This window comes from Poecilia reticulata, chromosome 5 (genome assembly GCF_904066995.2).
Source record: "Poecilia reticulata chromosome 5, P_reticulata-male-v2, whole genome shotgun sequence".
NCBI lineage: Eukaryota > Metazoa > Chordata > Actinopteri > Cyprinodontiformes > Poeciliidae > Poecilia > Poecilia reticulata.
In genome coordinates this window covers 31,393,486-31,417,361 of record NC_088834.1, presented here as the reverse complement: position 1 = coordinate 31,417,361, position 23,876 = coordinate 31,393,486, and the positions used below count along the sequence as shown (strand labels likewise).

The 23,876-nt window shown below is 40.2% G+C and overlaps 1 protein-coding gene and 1 long non-coding RNA gene across 6 annotated transcripts in view; both read left to right on the top strand.

Annotated features, from left to right (window-relative positions):
- slc41a1 (solute carrier family 41 member 1) overlaps positions 1-23,459 on the top strand; it is a 43,622-nt gene extending 20,163 nt beyond the window's left edge. For all 5 annotated transcript variants that reach the window (XM_008410241.2, XM_008410242.2, XM_008410247.2 and 2 more), the window contains 8 exons: positions 5,316-5,387; positions 9,297-9,441; positions 15,687-15,833; positions 17,905-18,052; positions 18,144-18,223; positions 18,326-18,460; positions 21,807-21,955; positions 23,116-23,459. In XM_008410241.2, coding sequence (XP_008408463.1) covers positions 5,316-5,387; positions 9,297-9,441; positions 15,687-15,833; positions 17,905-18,052; positions 18,144-18,223; positions 18,326-18,460; positions 21,807-21,955; positions 23,116-23,301 — 1,062 coding nt within the window. In that variant the 3' untranslated portion in view covers positions 23,302-23,459. The remainder of the gene's footprint in view (positions 1-5,315; positions 5,388-9,296; positions 9,442-15,686; positions 15,834-17,904; positions 18,053-18,143; positions 18,224-18,325; positions 18,461-21,806; positions 21,956-23,115) is intronic.
- Positions 9,452-9,787, top strand: LOC145551767 (uncharacterized). The gene is made up of 2 exons (XR_014087680.1): positions 9,452-9,615; positions 9,725-9,787. It is a non-coding gene; the product is annotated as an uncharacterized LOC145551767 (long non-coding RNA).
- Positions 23,460-23,876: the final 417 nt, after the last annotated feature.

Below are 23,876 nucleotides of genomic sequence, written 5' to 3'. Positions count from 1 at the left end.
AGTTTGGCCTCAGTTTCGTAATTAGATTAATAAGTGGTTGTTTCTGATACGGCCACCTTGGGCAACCACCCAGGGCAGCATCTCGTCAGGGGAAAAATGATCGCCTTTCCTAAACTAACCCTGTTTTAAATGTCTCAGAGCTATAATTCTGTCCTGCGTTCTGTGTTCTGTGTTCCTTGGTCTTCATGGTGACTAATGTTCTCTTGAAAATCTCTGAGGCTTCGTTGAAGAGCAGGATTTAAACCACACACAGCTGGATTCTGTTTACTTGCAAAGAATCTTCTACTTCACAAACATGTTGTTTTGTGTTGTTCCGTCACGTAAAGGTTGTGGTTCTAACCCAAAAGAATATGAGAGAAGTTTATAGGGTGTGAATACTTTTGTGAAGCAAGGCCTGAAATGTAAGTCATGACTTTTGGCTTGCATTTCAGAAACGAGCCATTCTTCAGTGAAAGATTGTCCATGTCCCAGTGTCTAAAGTCTTCAAGAAATCACATCATCACCATGTAAAGCCACACTGTGTTTCTGGTGAAATCTGTCTGCTCAAAAACTTGTTTACCTTTTTTTTCCCTTTGCTAAGTCTCAGCCAAGTCCTCTTCTGTAATCTTGAGACAGTAGATTTGGGCGGACTGTGGCATAGTTCACGTAGTTCCTGCTCATCCAAACATCCTCCACTTTTATCTGTCCAGCCTGGAGCTTCTTATCAGTGCCTGCGCCGTGTGTGACCTGTTAGTGACGGATGTGCACATCAGTCCACGTCTTTATCCAACACTGACTCGCGTAGATGACGTTCTTGGTTGTTTTGGTGTGAAACTACGGTGACGACACCTCCACTACGACATACGATCTTGTGATTTTTGTGTCCATGAGCTTGTCATGCTGTTGAATAGGGCGGTGCAGTGTTGAAAAGCCAATCAAATGCAATGCTTTGCAAAAGTATTGACATCTTTTGAAATATTCCAGTTTACAATAGTAAATGGTGAGGTAATGTTTCTTTAGGGAGGATTTGATGTAGCAGACTAACATAAGCAGAGCCAGGTTTTGATGAGGAAAAAGAAAGATGCGATTGTTATTTTCTATAAATCCAATTTAAAAAGTGTGACTTGCTACAACCTCCTCTTAAAGTGATATACCCTACAACAGGTTTTTTGTTTTCCAAATTATGCCCTGCCTCTTCCGTGACACCTCTTATACAGAGAAGTGCGAGTATCTCATTCACATACATGTATTGTGATTCATTCAGTCTAGTATTACTTCACACACACAGACATAGATTTCTGACCTCTCACTCAGTCTAGTATGTCTGATTACTTTAAATTGTATGTATATTTTTCAATCTGGAGAGACTCAGAGAAAGAAAGCGATTAAAGAAAGTTTAATGACAAATAAACATTTAAGTCCTTTGGCGAAAAACAGCTGAAAACTTACCGGGTTTATCAGCTGCGGTAGCAATTTGGCTCCAACTTTTTATAAAAGTTTTATAGCTCCAACTGGCTCCATGTCATTTCTATATTCTTTGCACGAAATGTTGAATAAATATTAATGTTGTTTTCACATATCATCTCCAATGTCCGCTGAATTTTGGGTTGCACCGTGTCAGCTGTTTGGGATTCCCCTCTTAATTTCCCCTCAGAAAGTGCAGAGGAGAATCCGCGCTTTCTGATTGGCTACCTGCCACATTCAACAGGCTGCGTTAAGTTGCCAGTCGGGGAAACCGACTGGGAACTTAACGCTTAGTTCCCAGTCGATCTAACTGATTTAGATCGGAGCGGCCACGACGATCTAAATTTAGATCGGAGCGGCCACGACGATCTAAATTTAGATCGGAGCGGCCACGACGATCTAAATCACATTACATGATGATCGGTTAAGAAATCACCGGCGACAATCTTAGGTCGGTCAATGCTCTAAAATTGTCATAAGGAGAAAATAGGGGCAAAAAATCGTGTAGTATGAACTATTGCATTAGGTAGTCGGATGTGCTCATCTTCGCTATTTAAATCTATAGATTACTGAAGGGCAATATAGTATACAGACTTCATAATCTGGACTCTTTTGGTTGAATGCAGTATTTATTTCCACTTTGGCTTTATATTGTTTAGTTTTTATTCAAGTATGTTTTTTGTCAATGGAGACTGAGAATCCATTTTATTTTTGTTTTTGGTTGTTTTATTTAGTTTATCAGTACCAGTTTTACGTGTTCTGAAAATAAAGTGTATATTTCTATGGCAGGAAATAGCATGCATTATTAGTCATTTCCATTAAATCAGTGTCAAAAGGTCTTGAAACAATTAATCGTCCAGCAAAATTTGTTATCGTGACAGGCCTATGTATATGTACAATTTTAGTCTTGTGTGTGAGTGTGTGCGTGAGTGTGTGTGTGCGTGCGAGTCTGTAGTAGTGTGAGAGAAAACATAGTTTTTGTCCTAAACAGCCCCTCAGAACAAACTGTAGATATTCTATGTCTTATAATAAGGTAAAAGTTTAAAATAAAAGTTAAGTTAAACGATCCTTTTAAGATATTACATCCTGGTGATAGTCCAGGTCTCCACCTATACCTTGTGGAGTTTCTGGAAAGCGGCTAAATGATGTTAAAAGCACTGCAGACATTAAAAAGCATTCTCATAGCGTCGCTGCCTTTGTCCAAATAATATGGTATTGCAACGAGGCAGGATGTCTTCCACAGCACTCACATCTTAGTGGGTTAGTTGAAGGTTTAACAGGCAGTGAAGAGTCCGACAGACCAGCATGAGTAGAAAGCTACAGGTCAATGGAAAATGGGAGGTTTGTTAGCCAGGGGGCAGCAGAGGGAGATGCTGAGTGTGTTCCTGAACCTTTTTGGAGAATGTGTTCCAGCGCTGCTGTCTCTAGATCTTCCTCCACTTGAAACATTCTTCATCGCCTGACCTCACATCTCTTTTATTGCTCTGCTGTCGGCTCCTTGTTGTTTCTAATCCTGACTTTAAGGTACTTTTGTAAACTCCACCAAACTTCCTTGTCTCCCCTCCCTGCGCTCACTTAGCTGTTCGTTTGGGTAACAAATGGTCATGATTTAGGGTTTTTTTCTCTCTTTTTTGAGAAGAACATCACAATTCTGGTGAGAATGGTGTCAGTCCAACAATTAGTCGTAGCATGGATGCTATGCTACTTCTAAAAAAACCATTTTTACTGATCGTCTTTGCCAAGAGGAGGTCTTGCAAAAGAGTTCCACTCCAAAAACTTTCCCTTCTCAAAACACGAAAAAAGAAAACAAGACATTCTTCCCATGTTAAACAATGAGAGAAATTGTCAATAGCTCTTATAGTTTACTGAAAAGTTACTAGTAAGTTAGTTTAGTGTTGTTTCAAGTGTACTAGGATATTTGCACTAGAAACTGGACGTGGTAAGATTTTATGTTTTGCAGTGTGCTTTCCAAAAACGTTTTTTTTTTCTGGTATACCAGCTGAGAAACTGCTGAAACATACAAAGCGTATACACTGCCTGTAGCTAAGCGACAACTGATAAAGTTGTGTGCCATTGCTAAGGAGACGATGGTACAGCTCACCTTGTTGTAATAACTATGTGAGGGACCAAACTCAAACGAGGACAAAAAATGTTCAAAGTGGAAAACGGTTTCAATTTAATTATTCAAAAAATTCATTAACAAAGCATAAAGATTTAAAGCAAGAATAAATCAAAGGATAAGTAACAAATTTGGATCCAAATTAACTGAAGTCAACTGAACTCTAACTGAACACAAACAAAACTGACCTCCAAACAAAGAACAAAAGGCTGCTTAAATAGGGGTGGAGTAACCTAAATCTACCACATGAGGGAGGCCTGACCTAACAAAAAAACAAATAAATACAAAATTAACTAAAGCATTCTATAAAACAAATAAAGCAAAACTAACTTTAACTTAGTGAATATTTAAGTGACAAAATAAAAATCAACTTGAAGTCTCCCCCCTTCAGTCTTTCAGAAAATGGTAAATGGTTTGACCCAGGTTCCTCCTCCAGCTGGTTCCTATCAGCGGCACCTCAAACAAAAACACAAGTGTAAATGAACCATTCAGACAGACATTAACTAAAGTGTGCACCCATTAGAAAATATATGTCTAAATAAAATAACCAACTTAAACAGACTATAAACTATACTAATAAAGAAAAAAAATACTAGCACGATGTGATGGAGGTAGGAGCATCCACCACAAGCTACATAATTAGCTACACATGTCTACTGCATGTTTCCACTGGTATTTTGACAATTTATCTTTGATAATTAGTTTCAGATCTTTGAAGTTGAAAAGACATTCTAAACTTGATTAATATTTATAATACTGCTTCCAGTCATTGATAAAATAAGATTACTTGTAAGTAAGCTTGTCACACTAAGCAGTTAATCAATTATTCGGATGAAAAATTCAAAAGTGGAACGGAAAGAAATATCTCCTTTCTGATGATTTATGTTTCTTGTCCTTTTTGAAGGACAGTTTTGTTTACAGAGACTTTGTCATTCATTTTAATTATTGTCTCGGTTGTGGTTGGTTTTTTATTTCCTTTTTATTTATGGTTTTGGTTGTTGTGTTTTATGTTGGATATTTAAAATGTCTTCCAGTTCCAGTGTGGGGTATTGTATCAAATTAAAGTTAATTTGTCTTGTAGGGGGCAAGCTTGAATTATTATGTCATTATCTATATAATGGTTGAAAATGATCTCAAAGCAACAATGTTAAAGTTTATCGCCATAATTTCTGGGACTATTTATCGTCAAGCAGAATTTGTTATTGTGACAGGCCCACATATAACGTGAATCAGCCGGTTCTATACTTTGTCATGTTCTACCAGATAAAAATCCCAGTTTGGTGTTTAACCTGACAGTTAGTGAAACGTGTGTAGGCTGTGGATGTGTTCACAACTAGTTCTCATAGTTCCAGAACTCCCCCCAGCTCCCTTCCCCTTCCTGTGTATCTGTAAGCGAGAGGTCAGGGTGGAAGAGCAGGCCGTCTGTTTGTATCCTCTCACTGTGAACGGCGTTTGGATCATTGCTCTCCGAACACACAGTGGGACACTGTGGCCAGGGCCACTTGACTCTTGAGACCATCAGTGTGTGTGTTTGTTTGAAACAGGAGATGAGATAAGTGGAGACGGCATCAGGATGGGGGATCAGATCAGAGAGTCTTTGTGCTGACTACTGACACTTTATTGTTCTCATGGGATCAATAGCTTGTGTTGGCTGTAAACCACCTAGCAACACACACATGCAAACACACACACTCACACTGCCGAAGATCCCTCTTGGAAAAGATAATAAGCTGTGTGTCTTTCTCCTTTTCAGGCTAATATTGGTCAGATGGACACAGCCAAGGACATGTGGAAAATGATCATGGGGAACTTGGCCCTCATCCAGGTAAATGTAGCAACGATGTGTCGTGAGGTTAACGATGGTTAACCTCACGATACAGGATGTATGTTCTAAATAGTGGGTTTACTTACATCCACCTGACTGTTCAGGGGTGACTGACCACAGGTTGCTGACTTCCAAATAGAACCAGTGACATTATACACAAATAGGCCAGGATACAGAACCACCTTCTCTAAAATGTTCCTAGTTGGCTGTCAGCTTCTAAGTATCAGACTTGTCTTTAGAATTTGGGTTGCGTTAAAAATAATCTCTGCTCTGAAAACTTCTCTAATAAAACCAAATTTCCCAGCTAAGGAGGGAGTGAGGCAAAGACAAAATTAATCTCGCACTGCTGCGTGGTGACTAATTCATTCATGTGTAAAAAACAATACAATACAACACGTTTTATCCTTGAATATTTTGATATAGTGTGGTTTTTTTTAATAAGAAATTACTGACATGACTAAATAGGGATTTTTAGGTTACGAAGATCTGACCAAGTATTGCAAGCGATTTTCCTCTGTTGCTACATGTTAATCCAGGAGAATGAATCTGATTGGTTAAAAAGTTTTCTTTCTAGGGAAACCAATCTGAATAATAAACAGAAATGAATGGTCACCTGGGATCAAATTGGTGTGTATGAAATTGATATGGAATCAGTCTGTACTGACATTTTTTGTAAAGTATGTTGCGTGTTATGAGTTGGTGCTGTATGAATAAACTGAATAAAATTATTCAGCTCTACATTGTTACTGGTAAACGTGAAGGCTAGTGATGCATAGACACTCACCGAGTGTAAAGGCAGGTACACCTGTCTCACTGTTCATTAACGCAAATATCGAATTAGCCAATCACATGACAGCAACTCAATGCATTTAGACATGTAGACATTGCCAGGACGATCTGTTGCAGTCCAAACCGAGCATCAGAATGTGGAAGGAAAGTGACTAAAGTGACTTTGAACATGGCATGGTTGTTGGTGCCAGGTGGGCTGGTCTGAGTAAATAGAGTTTTTTTACTCAGATCAGCCCTAACCCTAATCCTAATATATATACTTCATTTTTTATTTCAAATTAAGCAACAGTTTTGATCAACTACTCAAAACCCAACATAAAAGTAAGCAATTCTTCTTTTGTCTACATGAAGTATTCATGATAAAAAGTAGCAACAGAAATGCCCTTTTTAATGTACTGTAAGTGTCAAACTATCTAGCTTGCTAACTCCTAGGACAAAATGACAATTTGGAATGGGACTAAACAATTATTAATATTAAAACTGGACATGCATTTCTTCATGATTATTAACTTTTAATTCTGAGAATAAAATCATTGCTGAGATAGTGTGGATAAATAGATGCACATTATACTTTGGTGGATGAGTACACAAGCAACTAGCCACATTATTAAAATCAGACACCAAACTAGCTACATAACATAAGACAACAGCGTTGGATGAAATATTTTGGATCACTTCATGGAAACTGAATGAAGATAAAATCATTCCTTTATTTAAACATATGGAGTTAGCTTAACTTTCTGAGACATTGTTCAGTAATCAACCTGTTTCCCAATCTGGGCACAGTTACGCATACAGTAAACACTGTGAGCAAGCATTACTGGCAGGATCTTTAAAATTATATTTGAGCTTGGGTTCTCCCTCTTACTGTGTGACATGGCTTCACCCTGTAACCTACTGTGGTTGGTCTGCCTTTTCAACTGCAAGAAGAGGTTTGGGCAACCTTAAGCAAACCTCAGTCTATCGATCTACTGCACTGGCAGAAACTGAATACAATAATAGCACTTTTGTTTTATGTGTTTTCCCTATTGAAAACTTAACACATCACTGCAGTAGCTTAGAAAAGACAAGTAAAACATTGGCTACTTGCAGATTCATCCATGTAATGGCATTCTGTCAATACGGAAACAAAGGTCCTCCGTGGACGTTTCAGTCACACCCTGCAAACTGTACAAATTTAATATATATATATTTAATTTCCTGATATTGAGATACTGATACGCTGCAAACCAACTTTTCTCTCTGTCTGTTATTTATGGGCTTTTGTAACAATGCAGAGGACGTTATTAGCAGCAGGTCCTGATGGTAACAGAACTTGATTTGGCAACTCTCGATGAACCTGTTTGCTCAAAATAATTTGTTTTTGAAAAATCATATTTTTCTTTATAAAGTTAGCTTGTTTTTTGGTTTTTTTTCAAAATGACATGGTGACTTACTTTGCTTTCCAAAGGTATTCATATCACACTAGGTTGTTTTTTTTTTTTTTTAAGATTTTGTCAACTTATATCATAAAATTGTAAGTGTATTTTATAGGGCGTTTTTCTTACACAACACAAAATAGTTCCAAATTTAAGAGTAAAAGGAGAATTATACAAAATGTTTAAAAACTGTGGTGTGTCAGCATCCTTTACTGTGATAGTTGAAACAATCCTGTGCAAACAGTGGCTTTTAGACTTTTTCTACCTAAGACAATATTGACGATATTTACTAAGTATTTAAGACGATATTAACACAGCTGCTCTGTGAAGGTATGAGTGACAAGAAAAAAAGTAATGCTTGAGAGGAAAAAGGCTTAGAAGATTAAGTTTGTAGTTTGCTACAAGACATAAAGGGACAAAGCAAACATGGAACAAGGTGTCATGATTATTCGAGACCAAATTTTGACTTTCTGGTTCTAAATGCAGGACCAGCAAATATTTCCTCCATTATGTACGGAGGAAATATTTCAAAGTACCTCACACTGTATCTCATCATGATCACAACATCTCCATGGTGAAATATGATGACGACACCATCATTCCGCTGAGAATCTTTTCTGCAGCAAAAACTGGAAGAAAACCTGTTAGAGGTTTCAGGTTCAGACTGGGACCAAAGTTCACTATCCAGTTGAGAAACTCCTGTAACCGTACAACCAGAGCTTAAGGTCAAAGCATGTTTATGTGTCAAAGTTAAGGCTAAGTACAGTTGACAATTGTGGCACTTGAGAAAAAAAAAGTGAAGAACATTTGTTGATTTGTTGATTGAGAACTTACTGTGTGAGTAAGAACCAGTTGTCTTCGTGATCCTCTGTACAAAGTAAACATGTATTTCCAAACATGATATTTCCAAGTAAGTTCTTTCTAGGCTAGCCTCTTTTTCTTTTTTTTTTTTTTTCTTTTTTTTTCCTGTTCAGCATATTTACTTTCCTGGGTGGAGCATTGCAGCTTTCCCCCTAATGCTTCACTTGAGATTTTAAGAAATTGCTTTGGGTTTATTTCAAGTGCAATGGAGATGGAAAAGAAAGGGGAAAAAAGAAAGGGGTGAAGATGGGACGAAAAGTTAAACGGGACAGAAGGAGAAAAGACTAGAGGAGGTAGAGGAGGAGGATAAAGAGAACACAGTAACACCCTGGAAATCTGCTTCTGGAGGCTGGTCTGTAATAACATAATAAATTGTGTCACAGTTTTGGTTTCTGTGACGTGCTCTTCACTCTGTTGCCACATGATGTAGCTTATGGTTATGTAATATTTAAATGCTAGTCGTGTTTCCCAGAACCTCAATATGTTTCAAGGAGGTGAAACCTCACAGGGCGACCAGCAGGTGCTTGGGTTGGGTTGGGCTGCTGATTTGAAAAAAGATATATATGTATATATATATATATATATATATATATATATATATATATATATATATATATATATTTATTTATTTATTTTTTTTTTTTAGTTGTGGTAATTTCATAGTTTTGGCTCCCGACAGGTTCAGTGTGTGTACTGTATGGGTTCAATTCTCTGCTGTGTTCACGTTGATTGATTGAAAGCTTCTCCAATGAAACGGGATAGTCTCATGCATCTGCACTTTAAATGTTAGCTGAAATAAAATCTACATGAGCCATTTTAATGTGTGTGTGTTTGCATGCAGGTCCAGGCCACAGTTGTGGGGTTCCTGGCTTCCATAGCTGCTGTAATCTTTGGCTGGCTCCCAGAGGGACAGTTCAAGCTGGGCCACGCGGTGCTGCTGTGTGCCTCCAGCATGGCCACGGCCTTCATCGCATCGCTGCTCCTGGGTACGCTCGCCGCACGGGAACCTGCTCGTTGTGTTCACTGTGTGAAAGCGGTGTCCTCAGACCAGTCAGGTTTATTGTCACTTTTTCTGTCCCCGCCAAGGGAATTAGACAGTTATAGTTCCTCAGGGAAGCTTCTGTTTGATCCTTGAGCGTGTCAGAAAAACACTGACGAAGGTAAATGCTTCGAAGGGTTGTCTTGTGAAAATGTAGATCTTTGTGACATTGAAACTCATTTTAGATCTTTATTCCCTTCTGATGTGTTTGAACATTTTGTGAATTTCAGCTGTAAAACAAGCCAGTCTACTGAGAGGAAAATGTGAAAATAAAAAGGTGAATTAATCTGTGATCCCTTAAACTAATACTTTGTTAAACGGGCAGTGTTATGTAAAATCCACTTTTTATAAGCTTTACATCATGTTGGAAAGTTATTCCCTCATCACAAACATACATTGGGTGTTGCCTTGATTCTTTTACATTTGTTTGAGAAATCCTTCAATCTCTCATGGCAATCATTCAGCTGTGGAAAACAACTAGACCCGCCTTCAAAATGAAGCTCCTCCTCTGAGCTGCAGCTTCCAAACTTCAGAGCTTCCTCCTCACAGTGCAGCCCTCCCCCACTCAGCTCCTTCAAGCTAGCCAGCAGCAATCAGCAAACACCTGGTGGAACTGCTCATCAGCTGAACTCATTATAGGAGCTAATTCTCAGTGAAACACTGGTAAAAACGTTAAAGTGTTAACAGAGTAGCCATGCTGAGATGACTTCCCGAAGGCGGAGTTTAAGAAAGAGCAGGAGTTTTTTAAAAAGACAGAGGCCCAACTTCAATATGAAGTCAAATTTATTTTAAGACATATTTAATATATACAACATTTTATAACAGCTGAAGGGAACATAGTTACAATTGTGCCATAAAATGACATAATGTGCCTGAAAAATATGTAAAATTGCCCCATTAAAAAAAGAAAAATCCTTGATTTTAACTTTCACCACGTGTTCACTATCCATTCTAATGAATCTAAAGCCATTTTCGCACTGCAAGGAACGGAACGGCACACTTCAGTCTGGTTCCACCTGTACTGCAGTCCTGTTGTGTTTGCATATAACTGAGGGCGGCATCGAAGCTGTACCTGAAACTAAACAATGTACTTGAAACTAAACAATGGTTTTGATGTAGCGGCTGAAGCCTTTTCCTCAGAGATGCGACGGAAAACTTTCTCTTTCCTCGTTGACCGATCTAGTTCATTCTGTACTCGTTCATCAGGGAGTAAGCGGAGGAAAAAAATTACCTCATCATGGGACCAGGTAACAGCAGAATATTGAGAGGAATTCATCGCAAATTAAAAATAATAATAAAAAAAATATTAAAAAGAGCACTCTTTACAAAATTCAGTAAGAACAGTTTAGCTCACTAAACTGTTCTTACTGAATTTTGCCAGCTAAACCCGATCAACGGCTGACTGCAAAACAACCAGCGGCTGACTCTAAACCAATCAGCTGCTGAATTCTAAGCAGCCCCATTTGGCCGGCCCAATTGGAACCACAGCTCTTGTGGTTCCAAGGAGCCGGGTGAAACCGGGTCGGTAGTTCTAATGCAAACACGGTCGGCCCTACTTTGAACCTGTGCCGTTCCGTTCTGTTCCGTTCCGTTCCGTTCCTTGCAGTGCGAAAACGGCTTAACTAACCTCTGATGAAGTTCAGTCGTCCAAGTAGGATTTTTCTAGCAAGTGTTGCTTTCAAAACACTGCAATGCCCATGCTGCCCAGCAGATGGTAGTAACACTGACATGAGCGACATTAAAATTCAATACAAAACGATTCTGATTAAGAAAAAAGGTTCTTTGACAACTTTCCTTTGACACTGTAGCATATTCTTTCAGATTACATGATATTAGAAACATTCTCAGGATGAAGTGAGACTGATCTGGAGAAATCCATCAAAATATGCTCAGCTGGTGGAGCTTCTGGTACACATAGCCAAAATGGGCATGTTGGCCTGAATGTCACTGCGAGTGTAAAAATATAATCTCCACACACTTTATAAACATCTCACTTTGGAGAGGTGTTGAAAAGAAACAGCTAATCTCTCCAAAACCTCAGTTTGCCATGTTTGCTTAATTTTTCCAAAGCCATAGTTTGTCCAAACTGAACGCCGCCAGGAGACTGAGACCAGCACGTCCTCCTCTGACTCTTTATCAAAACATTCGTAACTTTATTAAAGAACAACAACAAAAGAGTCAACAAAACGTGTTCAAATTAATGACCCAACAAAAATAATAATCTCAACAAGGTTGAAGATGTTGCGCAATTCTGTGCGAACAAGAGTTTAAAATTAGCTAATCAACCACCGCTGTGTTCACAGCACTTATTAATAATCCCAAAATAAATATCAAGCCTGAAAACCCAATATTGTAATGGACTGAATATTATGTTTTTACTTGGAGGCAGGTCCTGACTCGGAGCACGGTAATCTCTTTAAACCTGTCTCCTGATCCGCAGGCAGGTTCTGTCTCGGAGGACGGTCCTCACTTGGAGGCAGGTCCTGACTCGGAGGCATGTCCTGACTTGGAGCATGGTCCTCACTCGGAGCACGGCCCTCACTTGGAGGCAGGTCCTCACTTGGAGGCAGGTCCTGACTTGGAGGCATGTCCTGACTCGGAGCACGGTCCTCACTTGGAGGCAGGTCCTGACTCGGAGGCAGGTCCTGACTTGGAGGAAGGTCCAGATCCGGAGGCAATTTCTGACTCGCAGGAGAGTCCTCACTCGGAGGCAGGTCCTGACTCGGAGCATGGTCCTGACTAGGAGCACGGTCCTGACTCGGAGGCAGGTCCTGACTCGGAGGCTGGTCATCACTCGGAGGCAGGTCTTGATTGGAGGAAGGTCCAGATTGGGAGGCAATTTCTGACTCTGAGGACAGTCCTCACTCGGAGGCAGGAACTGACTAGGATCATGATCCTGACTCGAAGCACGTTCCTCACTCGTTCGGAGCACTGACTCGGAGCACGTTCCTCAGAGGCCGTGCAGGCAAGTCTTGACTTGGAGGCAGGTCATCACTTGGAGGCAGGTCTTGATTGGAGGAAGGTCCAGATCCGGAGGCAATTTCTGACTCTGAGGACAGTCCTCACTCGGAGGCAGGTCCTCTCGTAGGACGGTCCTCACTCGAAGGCAGGTCCTGACTTGGAGGCAGGTTCTGACTCAGAGGACGGTCCTCACTTGGAGGACAGTCCTCACTTGGAGGCAGGTCCTCACTCAGAGCACGGTCCTCACTCGGAGGCAGATCCTGACTCGAAGGCAGATCCTCCAGTTCCAGCAAATTCAAAAATACCAAATCTTGACATTTTTGTCATGCTTTCAGCACCAAGGTTTGTCTGCATTGGGAATATTTTCGTGTTACAACATAAGGCTCATGGTTCATGCTCTCTGCTGGAGAACGTCCCTTCAACACGACACATCCTGTTTCTGTTGACATCAGGCTTTCTCAACAGCAGGCTTCACCTCAACAGCAGGCTTTATCTCAGGCTCTTCATTCTTGTCTAGATATTCGAAGTCTATTGATTTGATGTCTTCCAAAACTAGATCACCTTCTTTCAAATATGGATAGTATTTGTTTATGTCCTGGTCGTCAAAGTCTATTGCTTTCAATGTTTTTTAGTCCTGATTCAGAGGCCATTCTCGACTCAGAGGCCGTTCCCGACTCAGAGGCCAGTCCCGACTCAGAGGCCAGGCCTCTGTCGGCCGGTCCCAACTCAGAGGCCGGGCCTTTGCTGGCCGGTCCCGACTCAGAGGCCGTACCCGACTCAGAGGCCGGGCCTCTGCCGGCCGGTCCCGACTCAGAGGCCGGGCCTCTGCCGGCCGGTCCCGACTCAGAGGCCGGGCCTCTGCCGGCCGGTCCCGACTCAGAGGCCGTACCCGACTCAGAGGCCGTTCCTGACTCAGAGGCCGGTCCTGACTCAGAGGCCGTTCCCGACTCAGAGGCCGGTCCCGACTCAGAGGCCAAACTAAGACTGGACAAAACTCAACGTTTGTTCCACTCTTAGAGGGTTCTTGAGTCTGAGCATCGTCTGAATTATCTCCACAACAGAAAGCCTGTTGAATGTACTAATGTGCCTTTCTGAGATAGTCTTGTGAAAGATTAATTGTCCTAGGACGTGTCGGGGTTCTTTTGAAACACAGTATAACCTTGTAAATAACTATTGGGTTGTCACTTTTTATCATCTTAAACAGCAATTCTCTAACTAAATCATCATTGCCTGAGAGAAGTTGAAAGATATCTCCGCAGAGTTTCCTTTCCATCTTGTCAAACATCTAGGTCTATGACCTATTGCCAAATTATTTTTTCCACCATATTTCTTCTTTTCTCTTCGGTCCCATGTTTGAAACCCATCTCTTTCGCGTCCCTCAAAAATCGTTCAGGGTCCATTCCTGCCTGAGTATAATCCTCACTCAGGCAGTTTCCATCTGAGTACAAGTCCTCACTAGGAAAAAAAGTCTTTCTGATCTTTTGTTTTGTAGATGTAAACATTTTCTTTGGAGGAACAGGATTCTCCAGGTGATGTTTGAATTTTTCCACAATAACTTTATGTCCTTCTGGGTAATCAAGAAGTTCAATTAAATACAGTCCAGAAGCAAAGTGGAGAGCATTTCTTGCGAGGCTTTGGAAAATCTGTTCACTCAGCTCTACTGACACCTCTGAGAGAACGTCCACATTTAATTCTCCTGTTTCTCACAAAAGTAAGATCAAAACCTCATGGTGTTCTTCCAAAAATGTTTCTCTGACAAGATGCAGAGTTGGTCCGTCCGCAGATTTTTCAATCACTTTCTAAAGAAGTTTGCTGAGAAAGTTTTTTTTCCTGTAATCCGGGGTTGTTTGACCAGGATGGACTTTGTTGGAGGACCTTTTTTTTCATCTTTTTCCCAAAAAAAAGTGAGCTGTGAGCTTTTGTTACTCATCTTTATTGAGCTGAGCTAAAATCTCCAAATAAATTCTGTGTTAACTGACCGGAGAATTAACTGATCAGTTGGTCAAGAATGACCAAAGGATGGTCATCCTTTGTGATGACCATCCTTTGGTCATCACAAAGGATGAATCCACATCACACATCCTTTGTGATGTGTGATGTGGCATCACAAAGTCATCCTTAGGAGGGCCTCATGACACAGACAACATTTAAAGTCATGCTGATGACATCATTGTCAGCAGCATGCCAACTGTTGCTAGGGGTAATAATAGCACGCAGTGAGTATGCACTATGAAAAAAAATCGAATCTGTGAGCGCTAAATACATTATTCCCACAAGTCTTAACTGGAAGTGATCTGCGCAGCTTCGCCAGAACAGGGGGGGCCAGGGAACCATTGGCCCCTCCACTTTACCGCCCTACCCATTTTTCTTTGTTATGAGACTGATCTGGAGAAATCCATCAAAATATGCTCAGCTGGTGAAGCTTCTGGTACACATAGTCAAAATGGGCATGTTGGCCTGCATGCCACTCCTAACAGGCATAGTAGGGCAAGTGTCAGTGGGACAGCTACATCCAACCAGTTACTCAGCAAATCCACCGGTTTAACCCAGAAGGGTTTGACCAAAATTCAGTGCATCGGCTTATTTTGGTGGGGGCAAAATGAATCATAGCAAAAAAAAAAGCGTCCAAGCAATAATAATATTACTCAAGTAAAAGAAAAAGGTACAGTGCTGTGAAACTACTCTAATAAGTACTTTTTTTTTAAGTTAGTAATCTTTTAGCTAACATTAACTGCATCCAACAGCATTTGAACTCAGTCGGTTAGTTTGGTTGAAAAACTGTGCAAAGTTCTTCGCGTTGTGCTGGTTTGCTGCCATAATTCTAATATTACATTTTATTTTCAGCCTCTTAATTCTATTTAAAACTTACATTGCTGACAGCCTATCTCATAATCTAAAAAGCTTGAAAACGTATTATTAGAAAAAACAAATAACAATGAAACTTACAAATGTCCAGAAAGAGAAATAGGAAACTCTCCATGAAAGACGTAAACAGGCAGCAGACAATCAATTACTACAGTGATGGAAAAAAACTCTAAAACAGTTATTGCTAGCACTTCATAGCAACCGTTGCCACCATGGATCATAATGATGGCATGTTTATTATCTGTTGGAGTATATTGGCTGTTCACATTAGTTGTATTGTCTGTTTGACACAAACCTTTGGTTGGTTGGGGAGCTAAGAAGTGATGTCTTCCTGGTTCTGACTTGATCGAACTCTAAACTCCACAGGTCTCATCATGATCGGCGTGATTGTCGCATCGAGAAAAGTCGGCATCAACCCAGACAACGTGGCCACACCCATCGCTGCTAGCCTCGGAGACCTGATTACCTTGTCCCTGCTGGCAGGCATTGCAACAGGGCTCTACAAGAAGCTAGGTAACACCCGCTACACACCTCATTAGAAAATAATGTCACAGTTAAAGTCTGCCTGGTTCATGTAAACACTGTGTGACAGAAACTCTGTCGGAGCGCTCATCACTGATGAGAGATTTTCATTGACTTTTTAATGATTAAAGACATTCCTGTCCCAGGCTGCAAATATTTTACAGCTTTAAAGAATTTTTATAATATGAATTGTGTGTCTAAGTTTGCTTTATCGTAGCCTAACCATTGCCTTTCTGCGCAATTCCACTCATTTCTCATCTCCGTTTGGTACTCCATCTGGATTTTCATCCATTGAGTTCAATTTCTCTATATATTTTGATGGGACATTAGTCCTCTAATCCTGGCAATGCTCTTTAGGTGATAGAAGGCTGACTTTGTAACTGTCTTTATGTGTCTTTGAATGTTGTGGTCTGAGACCATAACTACAGCCAGATAATAACTAGTTTACAGGTGCAATAGCCAAAGCTACATCCAAAAATACCTGTAAGATACTACCACCACCATGTTTATTGGGTGGTTAAGAATTTTTTTGACTCCGAGTATTTCCAGTTATTTCAGCTAAATTTTTCAGTCTTTGTTTAGTCTGTAGAGCGGCAGAACATGTCGGCCATGTGAGCAGCAGCAATTTACACCCACGAACAAATCTGTGTTTCTTTCTTACTTGGCATTGTCAATCCACAATGATGAAACTATGGCTTTATTAATGCAACAGTTTGTATTTTGTGGTTTTTAAAGCGGCACACACTATGAAACAGCAAGGATAAATTTTTTCTAATAGTCATTTAGTTTGTTGCAATTTCCGGCTTAGATGAATCCCTTCCGCCACTGATAGAGCCAACTGCCAGGTGGCATTTAAAGACAGAAATCCTCATTAAAGCACAGCTTTCCAAACGGCTTTCAGCGTTCTTATCAGTGAGGAAGTGAAAGGGTACAAGCAGCGTGTGCAGCAGCCTGTGCAGCTTGTGTAAAATGTGGCCCTGCTCCTGCCTGTGTGGGGTAAATAAGATTGAAAGCCCTCCCACGCCTATCTTGCTGTGTTCTTGGGTGAGAATCTATGTGGCGCAGCCATCAGCACTGCGGCGGCGACTTGGCCGGCGACACACCCAGCTGCAGACGCACAAACAGGCTAACAGACAGACCCGCAGAGCATACTGTAATCCTGTAACTCTTGCATCTGTCAGAGACTGTCCCAAAAAACAGGCTCACTCCCTTTAAACGCTGCACTCGGCTGCTATGCTGAGCATATTTGGGATATTTTTTGCTCAGATACACAAACACAGCTGGTGTCTGGGACTTGGACGCGTTCTTGTCTACTCGGATGTTGTGTTTCTTGGAGGGTTTTTTTTTAGGCTTTGGAGTCTCCTGCGGTGTCAGACGAGTAACACTGCATCAGAGAAGATGCAAAACTATTTGCACTTGTGTTTATATCACAAATTTCAATGTATTTTTAAGATTTTAGTTGACTTACATAAATTTGTGCAGAATTGTGAGAAAGAGATGTTTTTCATGGAGTGCCATTTGTAAAGATGACAACAATTAGCAGCAACTGATTTGGCTTATTTAGCCTGACAATGGAGGTTCATTTTTTATGCTTTCATTCACTTATAAATGTTACAGTTTCAATCTAAATATTTTATAACTAAGCAAAATATTTAGCTCCAAACTAACATTTTTGTTAGCAAACTAAAAAAGCTAAATATTTGGCTAGCAAAACTAAATGTTTAGTTAGAAAGATAAATATTTAGCTCCACGTAAATATTTTCTTTAGCAAAATAAATATTTAGTTCCATACTAACTTTTATACTGGAAAACTAGAAAAAGCTAAGTATTTAGTCAGTATAAAACTGAATATCTAGTTACATAGATAAATATTTAGCTCCAAACTAAACACTTAGCCAGCAAGCTAAATAAGATAAATATTTTATTAGCAAACTAAATACCTAAGTTAGGAAATTGAACAAAGAAATAGTAAAAAAAATTGTAGGAAAAAAAAGAAAACAGGTTGTGTTGTCCTTTTATCAGCTGCCTGGTGTTGAAGATAAATGTGTCTCCTCCCATTCAGAGTACAATGACTATGCCAACCCGCTGGTGTGTGCGGTGTTTGTGGCCATGTGTCCTTTGTGGGTCATGATAGCCAGGAAGATCCCGGCTACCAGGGAAGTCCTCTATTCAGGCTGGGAGCCGGTCATCATCGCCATGGCCATCAGCAGGTAGGCACTACCGTCTGATTCCATTGATCTAATCTGGGTGATACAACAACAGGTACATAAAATCTCATCTTTCTTTTCCATTTTCTTTCAGTGTTGGAGGTCTGATCCTTGACAAGACCGTAAGCGACCCAAACTTCTCTGGCATGGCTGTTTTCACTCCAGTCATCAACGGTAAGACAATGGAAATAATCAAAGAAGACATCCATTAAAGCCCTCACTACTGTGTGAAAACAGCTCACTGTGTGTGTGTGTGTGTGTGTTGACGTGGAACAGGTGTAGGAGGCAACCTGGTGGCAGTTCAGGCCAGTCGGATCTCCACCTATCTCCACATGAACGGACTGCCCCTGGGGGACCCCAACCTGGCGCCCAGGAAGTGTCCCACACCCTGCTCTTCTTTTTTCGGCTCCAGTAAGTAACCAGGCGATTTTCTGTACACACCTTTCACCTTAGAGGGATCCCTGATGATCAATCAAGATACATGCACTATGCAGCAGGTCCATCATATCCAGTATTAACCTTGGTTTATTAAGCATGAAAAAGTATTTATCCTCCATCAAATTTCTTCTGGGTAAAGACTTTCCAAACCAACCTGGCCCTCTAAACCCAGAGGTGGGCAGAGTAATAAAATAAATCAAGTAAAAGTAAAAAGCACAGCACAGTAAAAATACTCACTAAAAGTACATTTTTTGGGAAAAAATGTACTGAAGTAAATGAATTTGAGTAAATGTAACTAGTTATTACCAAACTCTGTCTAAACCTAATGACTAGTTGTGCCATTACTGCCATCTGGAGTACCTGGGGTACCAGGCATTTCCAAGCATGAACATCCTGATTAAGGTCATGCCACTGCATTTCATTTTGATCCAGGTCCAGACTTGTACTAGGCCACTCCAAAACCTCAATTTATTTTTCTCTAGCCAGTCAGAGGTAGACCTGCCTGATGCTCATTGGATTAAAGGCTGAAGATCACAAGTGGAAGGCCAGACATTCTGCCATGATTTTCTGCTAGAGATCAGAGTTCTAGAAACCCTTGACCATATCATGACCACCAGCGTGATTGGCTGCACATACTGTATGATGGTCTTTTTCTGAAATATTACATCAGTTGTTTTTTTGTTTGTTTGTTGTTTTTTTCCTTGGATTGGATGCACAACTCCTGCCTCATCATTTCAGATAATATTTTACCAAAACACTTGGGGCTCCTCAGGCTATTTTGTGTAACATTTGAAATGGGACTTTGTGTCCCAGAGGGTTTACCCTTGGGACTTTACTTTAATTGTTATTTAATTACACCTTAACTGAGTCAAGGAAGGGCTGCAGTGATCTAGATGATCTTTTGTGATGAGTTGTCAAGGTACAGTTCATCACTGCTTTATGTGTTTACTGTTCCTGGATAACAACGTTCACTGTGACTCCCTAACCCTAACCTTGTGTCTTGGAAATGGCACTGTGACTTTGTTTCTTATCTATTCTTTCTTTAAATCAGGGTCTGATGTGTCACTGTGTCAGAAATTTCATGTTGTCTGACATGCTCCATTTAACAGATTTTGTCGTTCCATGTTGCAAAAACAAAAAATGTTACCATGTATTTTTGGTCTAGTTTCTAGGGAAAATATCTTAAACTAGCTTACAGGTAACATTTCAGTGATTTGTTAGAGTTTGTTTTAAGACAGAAATCTCATTAATTTGGATGGAAAAGTTCTAATTCCACTAGCAAATTATCCCACTTACAGTATAAAGTGGGCAAAGTGTCTTGCTATAAGTGAAATAATCTGCCAGTATAATTTTGTTCAGCAATATTAAGGAATTATTTACTCGAAACAAGATGCTATATCTTGCTGAAAAGCTCCTTGTAAGTTATTTTTGTCTAGCCATATACAGGTCAGACCAACCTGGCTCCTGTTGGTAAACAGGCTGTGTGTGAAACTGATTAAAATTTCCCAAAAAATTTACTGAAGTAAATGAATTTGAGTAAATGTAACTAGTTACTACCAAACTCTGACTAAACCTAATATTCACAGTTAATTCACAATTTAACAAGGGAGAAATTATACTTTAATATAATTTCTCACTTGCCTTTTCAGTGAAGCACTTCATAAAAGTTTTCATACCACCACCACTAGGGGAGATGTCATATAGTGAACTATTAAAATGTTAGTTCATATGCTGCAGGATGGAAAGATTGCAAGAAAACATTAAAGGGATGAGTATCAGCATCATCATTGAGCACCAACTAACCTGTGATTTATATTTTCTCTTTAATTGTGAAATCTGTGTGGCACCTTTAGCCTTTTCCTGTCTGATATAGCATTGTAAAGTGCGTTCAGGGTCATTTTCTTTGTATCATTTACTCAAAAATATAAAATTAAAGGGTGTTACATTGATGATTCTGGATGTCATCATAGGAAACACATAGAAGAAAGCTATCTGGTTAGATGAGACCAAAGCTGAGCTTTTTAGCCATCATGCAGGACACTTGAACACACAATCCCTGCAGTGTAACATGGAGTTGGCAGCACAAGCTGTGGGGATGCTTTTCATGTGTAGCGACACAGAGTTGATAGAAAAGTATACTCAACTACAGTAAGTACATAACGAAACCTGTTGGAGGCTGTAAAGGGAACCGAGTAGTTTATTTGTAGGAGGTCAAATAATCTAAACCATTAATTCATTGAATTACTATGGAGATAAATTGAGGCCAAAAATTTATTTTAAAAAATTGAAAATGAAAGAAACTAAAAAAATTGTTTTGAAACTGGAAAAAAAAACTTCTTTCAGCTTCATGTTTTTTTTCTTTTTCAGTTTCAGTTCTTTTTTTTTTTCCAGAATCAGTTTTTTTTCCTTTCAAATTTCTACTTTATGGTTCCAATTTACCATAAATTCCGGACTACACAGAGAAAGAAAATCTATTTCGTACTTATACAAGCTGCACCGGATTTTAAGCTGCAGATGTTCCACATTGTAATGTGAGATATTTACACAGAAAGATATTAGACATGAGGATTTTTTAACTTTTCATTTAATCAGTATGGTAACATTAACAAATACATTTTGTAAGTGCTTTGCAACACGTTATGTATGCTTACCGGACACCTCTGGGGCCGCATCGCTTTCCAGGGCACGGGCCCCTCGCTCTTGGGGCCAACCCACCACATGCCCAACGCGTTATGCGCATCACTGTTGCACACCACAAACCTAAGACACCACAAATACTGGCCATATGCGCACAGTTCACAAAAACAGCAGATCTAATCGCTCGTTTTTTAAACAAATTATACAAAATAATAAAAATAGGAAAGCAAAGTTTACAGCTATGATCCACAGGAGGAGGAGGATGGAGATTCCCAGGTTCAGGTGACGTGTCTGACACTCAAAACCCCTTAGAACTGCGGGAGGGTTGAAACTCCGCTTACTCGTTTTTAGATAGCTTCTCTGCTTAGTTATGTAGCTGACAGAAAGAGCGCCAAGTTGCCAACTAAACAAAAGTGAACTGACAAATAACATTGAGGTTTAGGACGAACATGTGGCACCCCCACAGACTCGTGCAGATGTGAGCTACATAGGATAATTTGACACACAATACTTTTTTTTATCCACAATGTTGTTAATGATGGTTTGACCTCTGTGTTGGTCTATGTTAAAATGTTTCAATTTGAATGTTGTGGTTCTAACAGCACAAAATGTGTTTGTATTTCACTGAATGCAGAAAGACCGTGAAGCCATCTTCAGTCATGTTATCCCTTCTCTTCTCCAGCTGTGAACTCTCGCTCTGCCCGTGTTCTGTTCTTCCTGGTTGCCCCGGGTCACGTCATCTTCCTCTACACCATTAACTCCCTGAGAGGGGGTCACACCACCCTGACCCCCATCTTCATCTCCTTCTACCTGGTAGCTGCTCTTCTGCAGGTACACACACACTGCCCTCATGAATGTATCCCACTGTGAAACAGATAACTGCCTTCTGTCCGTCATAAACAAAAGTAGTGTGTTTATGAAAGTTGCATCAAAATGAAGACTGAACAAAAACAGTCTTTTTAATGTCCAGTGAGCTATCTGGATTTGCAATGGAAAATTCTATGCTTTATTGAAGTCAAACTGTATATGTTCTTTGCTGTTATCTTTCAAACCTTAAAGAGATCCATGATTAGCTGAACTAGCTGGCCTAAATATGTTGGAATTTTCCAGTTAACCTGGACATTGTTGTTAGTGATGCGTAAAAACTTGAAAAATTGTGTAACTTTAGTGATTTTTGGTTTTTTTTCACTTACGAAGATCACCATCAGGCATGGTTGGTTGTAATCTATTGTTCACTATGTAGCTAGAGCTAACACCGTTAGCAGGAGCTAAGATCATTACCAGGAACTAACAAAACGTTAGCAGGAGCCAGACCTATTAGCAGAAGCTAACACAAAACAGATTGGAGAATAATAAATGGATGTTTTCAGTGGCAATGAAGCATCTTTATGTGTTTTGCAAGTCACCATTTCAATATATCTGAGAAAATATTGTAATCATGATGCTAACTGTAAGCAGCTTGGGTTAGAAAATGGATCTCTGTGAAGCATAATGTCAGATTCTCATTTCCAAGCAGCACATCCACAAACACCAGCTTTTGTCCCACTCTTTGTTCTTCCTCCGTTTTGTCCTCCTCGTCTTCATTTCCTCTTGTAATTTCTCCATTTCCTTCTATTTCAACAATCTCCCAGTTCAAATTGTAAGAGCTGAATGTTGCTTATTGAGCAAGTTACTGTTTCTGCTGGACGGAACGAGCGCACGTCGTCTACCCAGAGCGTAAACAGTATGGCCACGTCTGTCCTGCGGTGTTACTGTTGCTTTCAAAGGTTTTGTCCAGCAGGAGGATATAGATTGTAGCATTTTTAAACTGGTGTTTCATTAATGATTGAATTCACTGGTTACAAAAACTGAAAGTAGAAAAATAATATTTTTTGGTTGATTTCCAATAATGCAGGTTTTGTAATTGTGTCACAAAAATGCTTTAGCATCTTGGCAGATCGTGCCATATTGTTGAACCTAGGCACAATGCGCTTAAATTGTCTCTTCTGCAGGTCGCAATCCTCCTGTACCTGGCTGACTGGATGGTTCACTGGATGTGGGGCCGAGGCATGGACCCCGACAACTTCTCCATCCCGTACCTGACCGCTCTGGGCGACCTCCTGGGAACCGGCTTCCTCGCCCTCTGCTTCCACATGCGTTGGTTCATCGGGGACAGAGACTCCAATTTAGGCAACTGAATACATGCAAACATAACGCACAAAAAAAGAAAGAAAACCCTAAAACTTTCACATACTGTAAGCTTGCATGCAAAAAACAAAAAAACACTTGATGAACATCACCCGTATGCCTGAGTCTGACAGTGGACATCTACAATAAAAGGGCTGATTTCCCACAAGGCTCTGGATGACGTGTTCTTGGCAGAATCTCACCTTCAGGATATCAGGACGCTGTTTTACTGTCGGCACAGCAGCAGCATGTAAATCCTGCTGTCACCACGGAACACAGACCTCTTCATCTCAACCCCATCATGCAAAAAACACAAAAAAAAACTCTGACCAATGATAGATCCAGCCTCACAGGCTCCAACGCTACTTAATCGTACTTAACACCTGAGTCCTACCACTTTTATTAATATTCTTATTGTTAACAAGCAATGCATTTGGTATGATTTGATATCTGTTTTATGTGCACGGCAAGTCCTCATTATTTTCAATGGGGACGTAAACCTTTTTGTTTAAAGAAAAAAAGTAGCAAAAAAAAAAAAAGAGCACAAAAACCCCACACATCCAAACAAGCCTAGAACGAACGATTA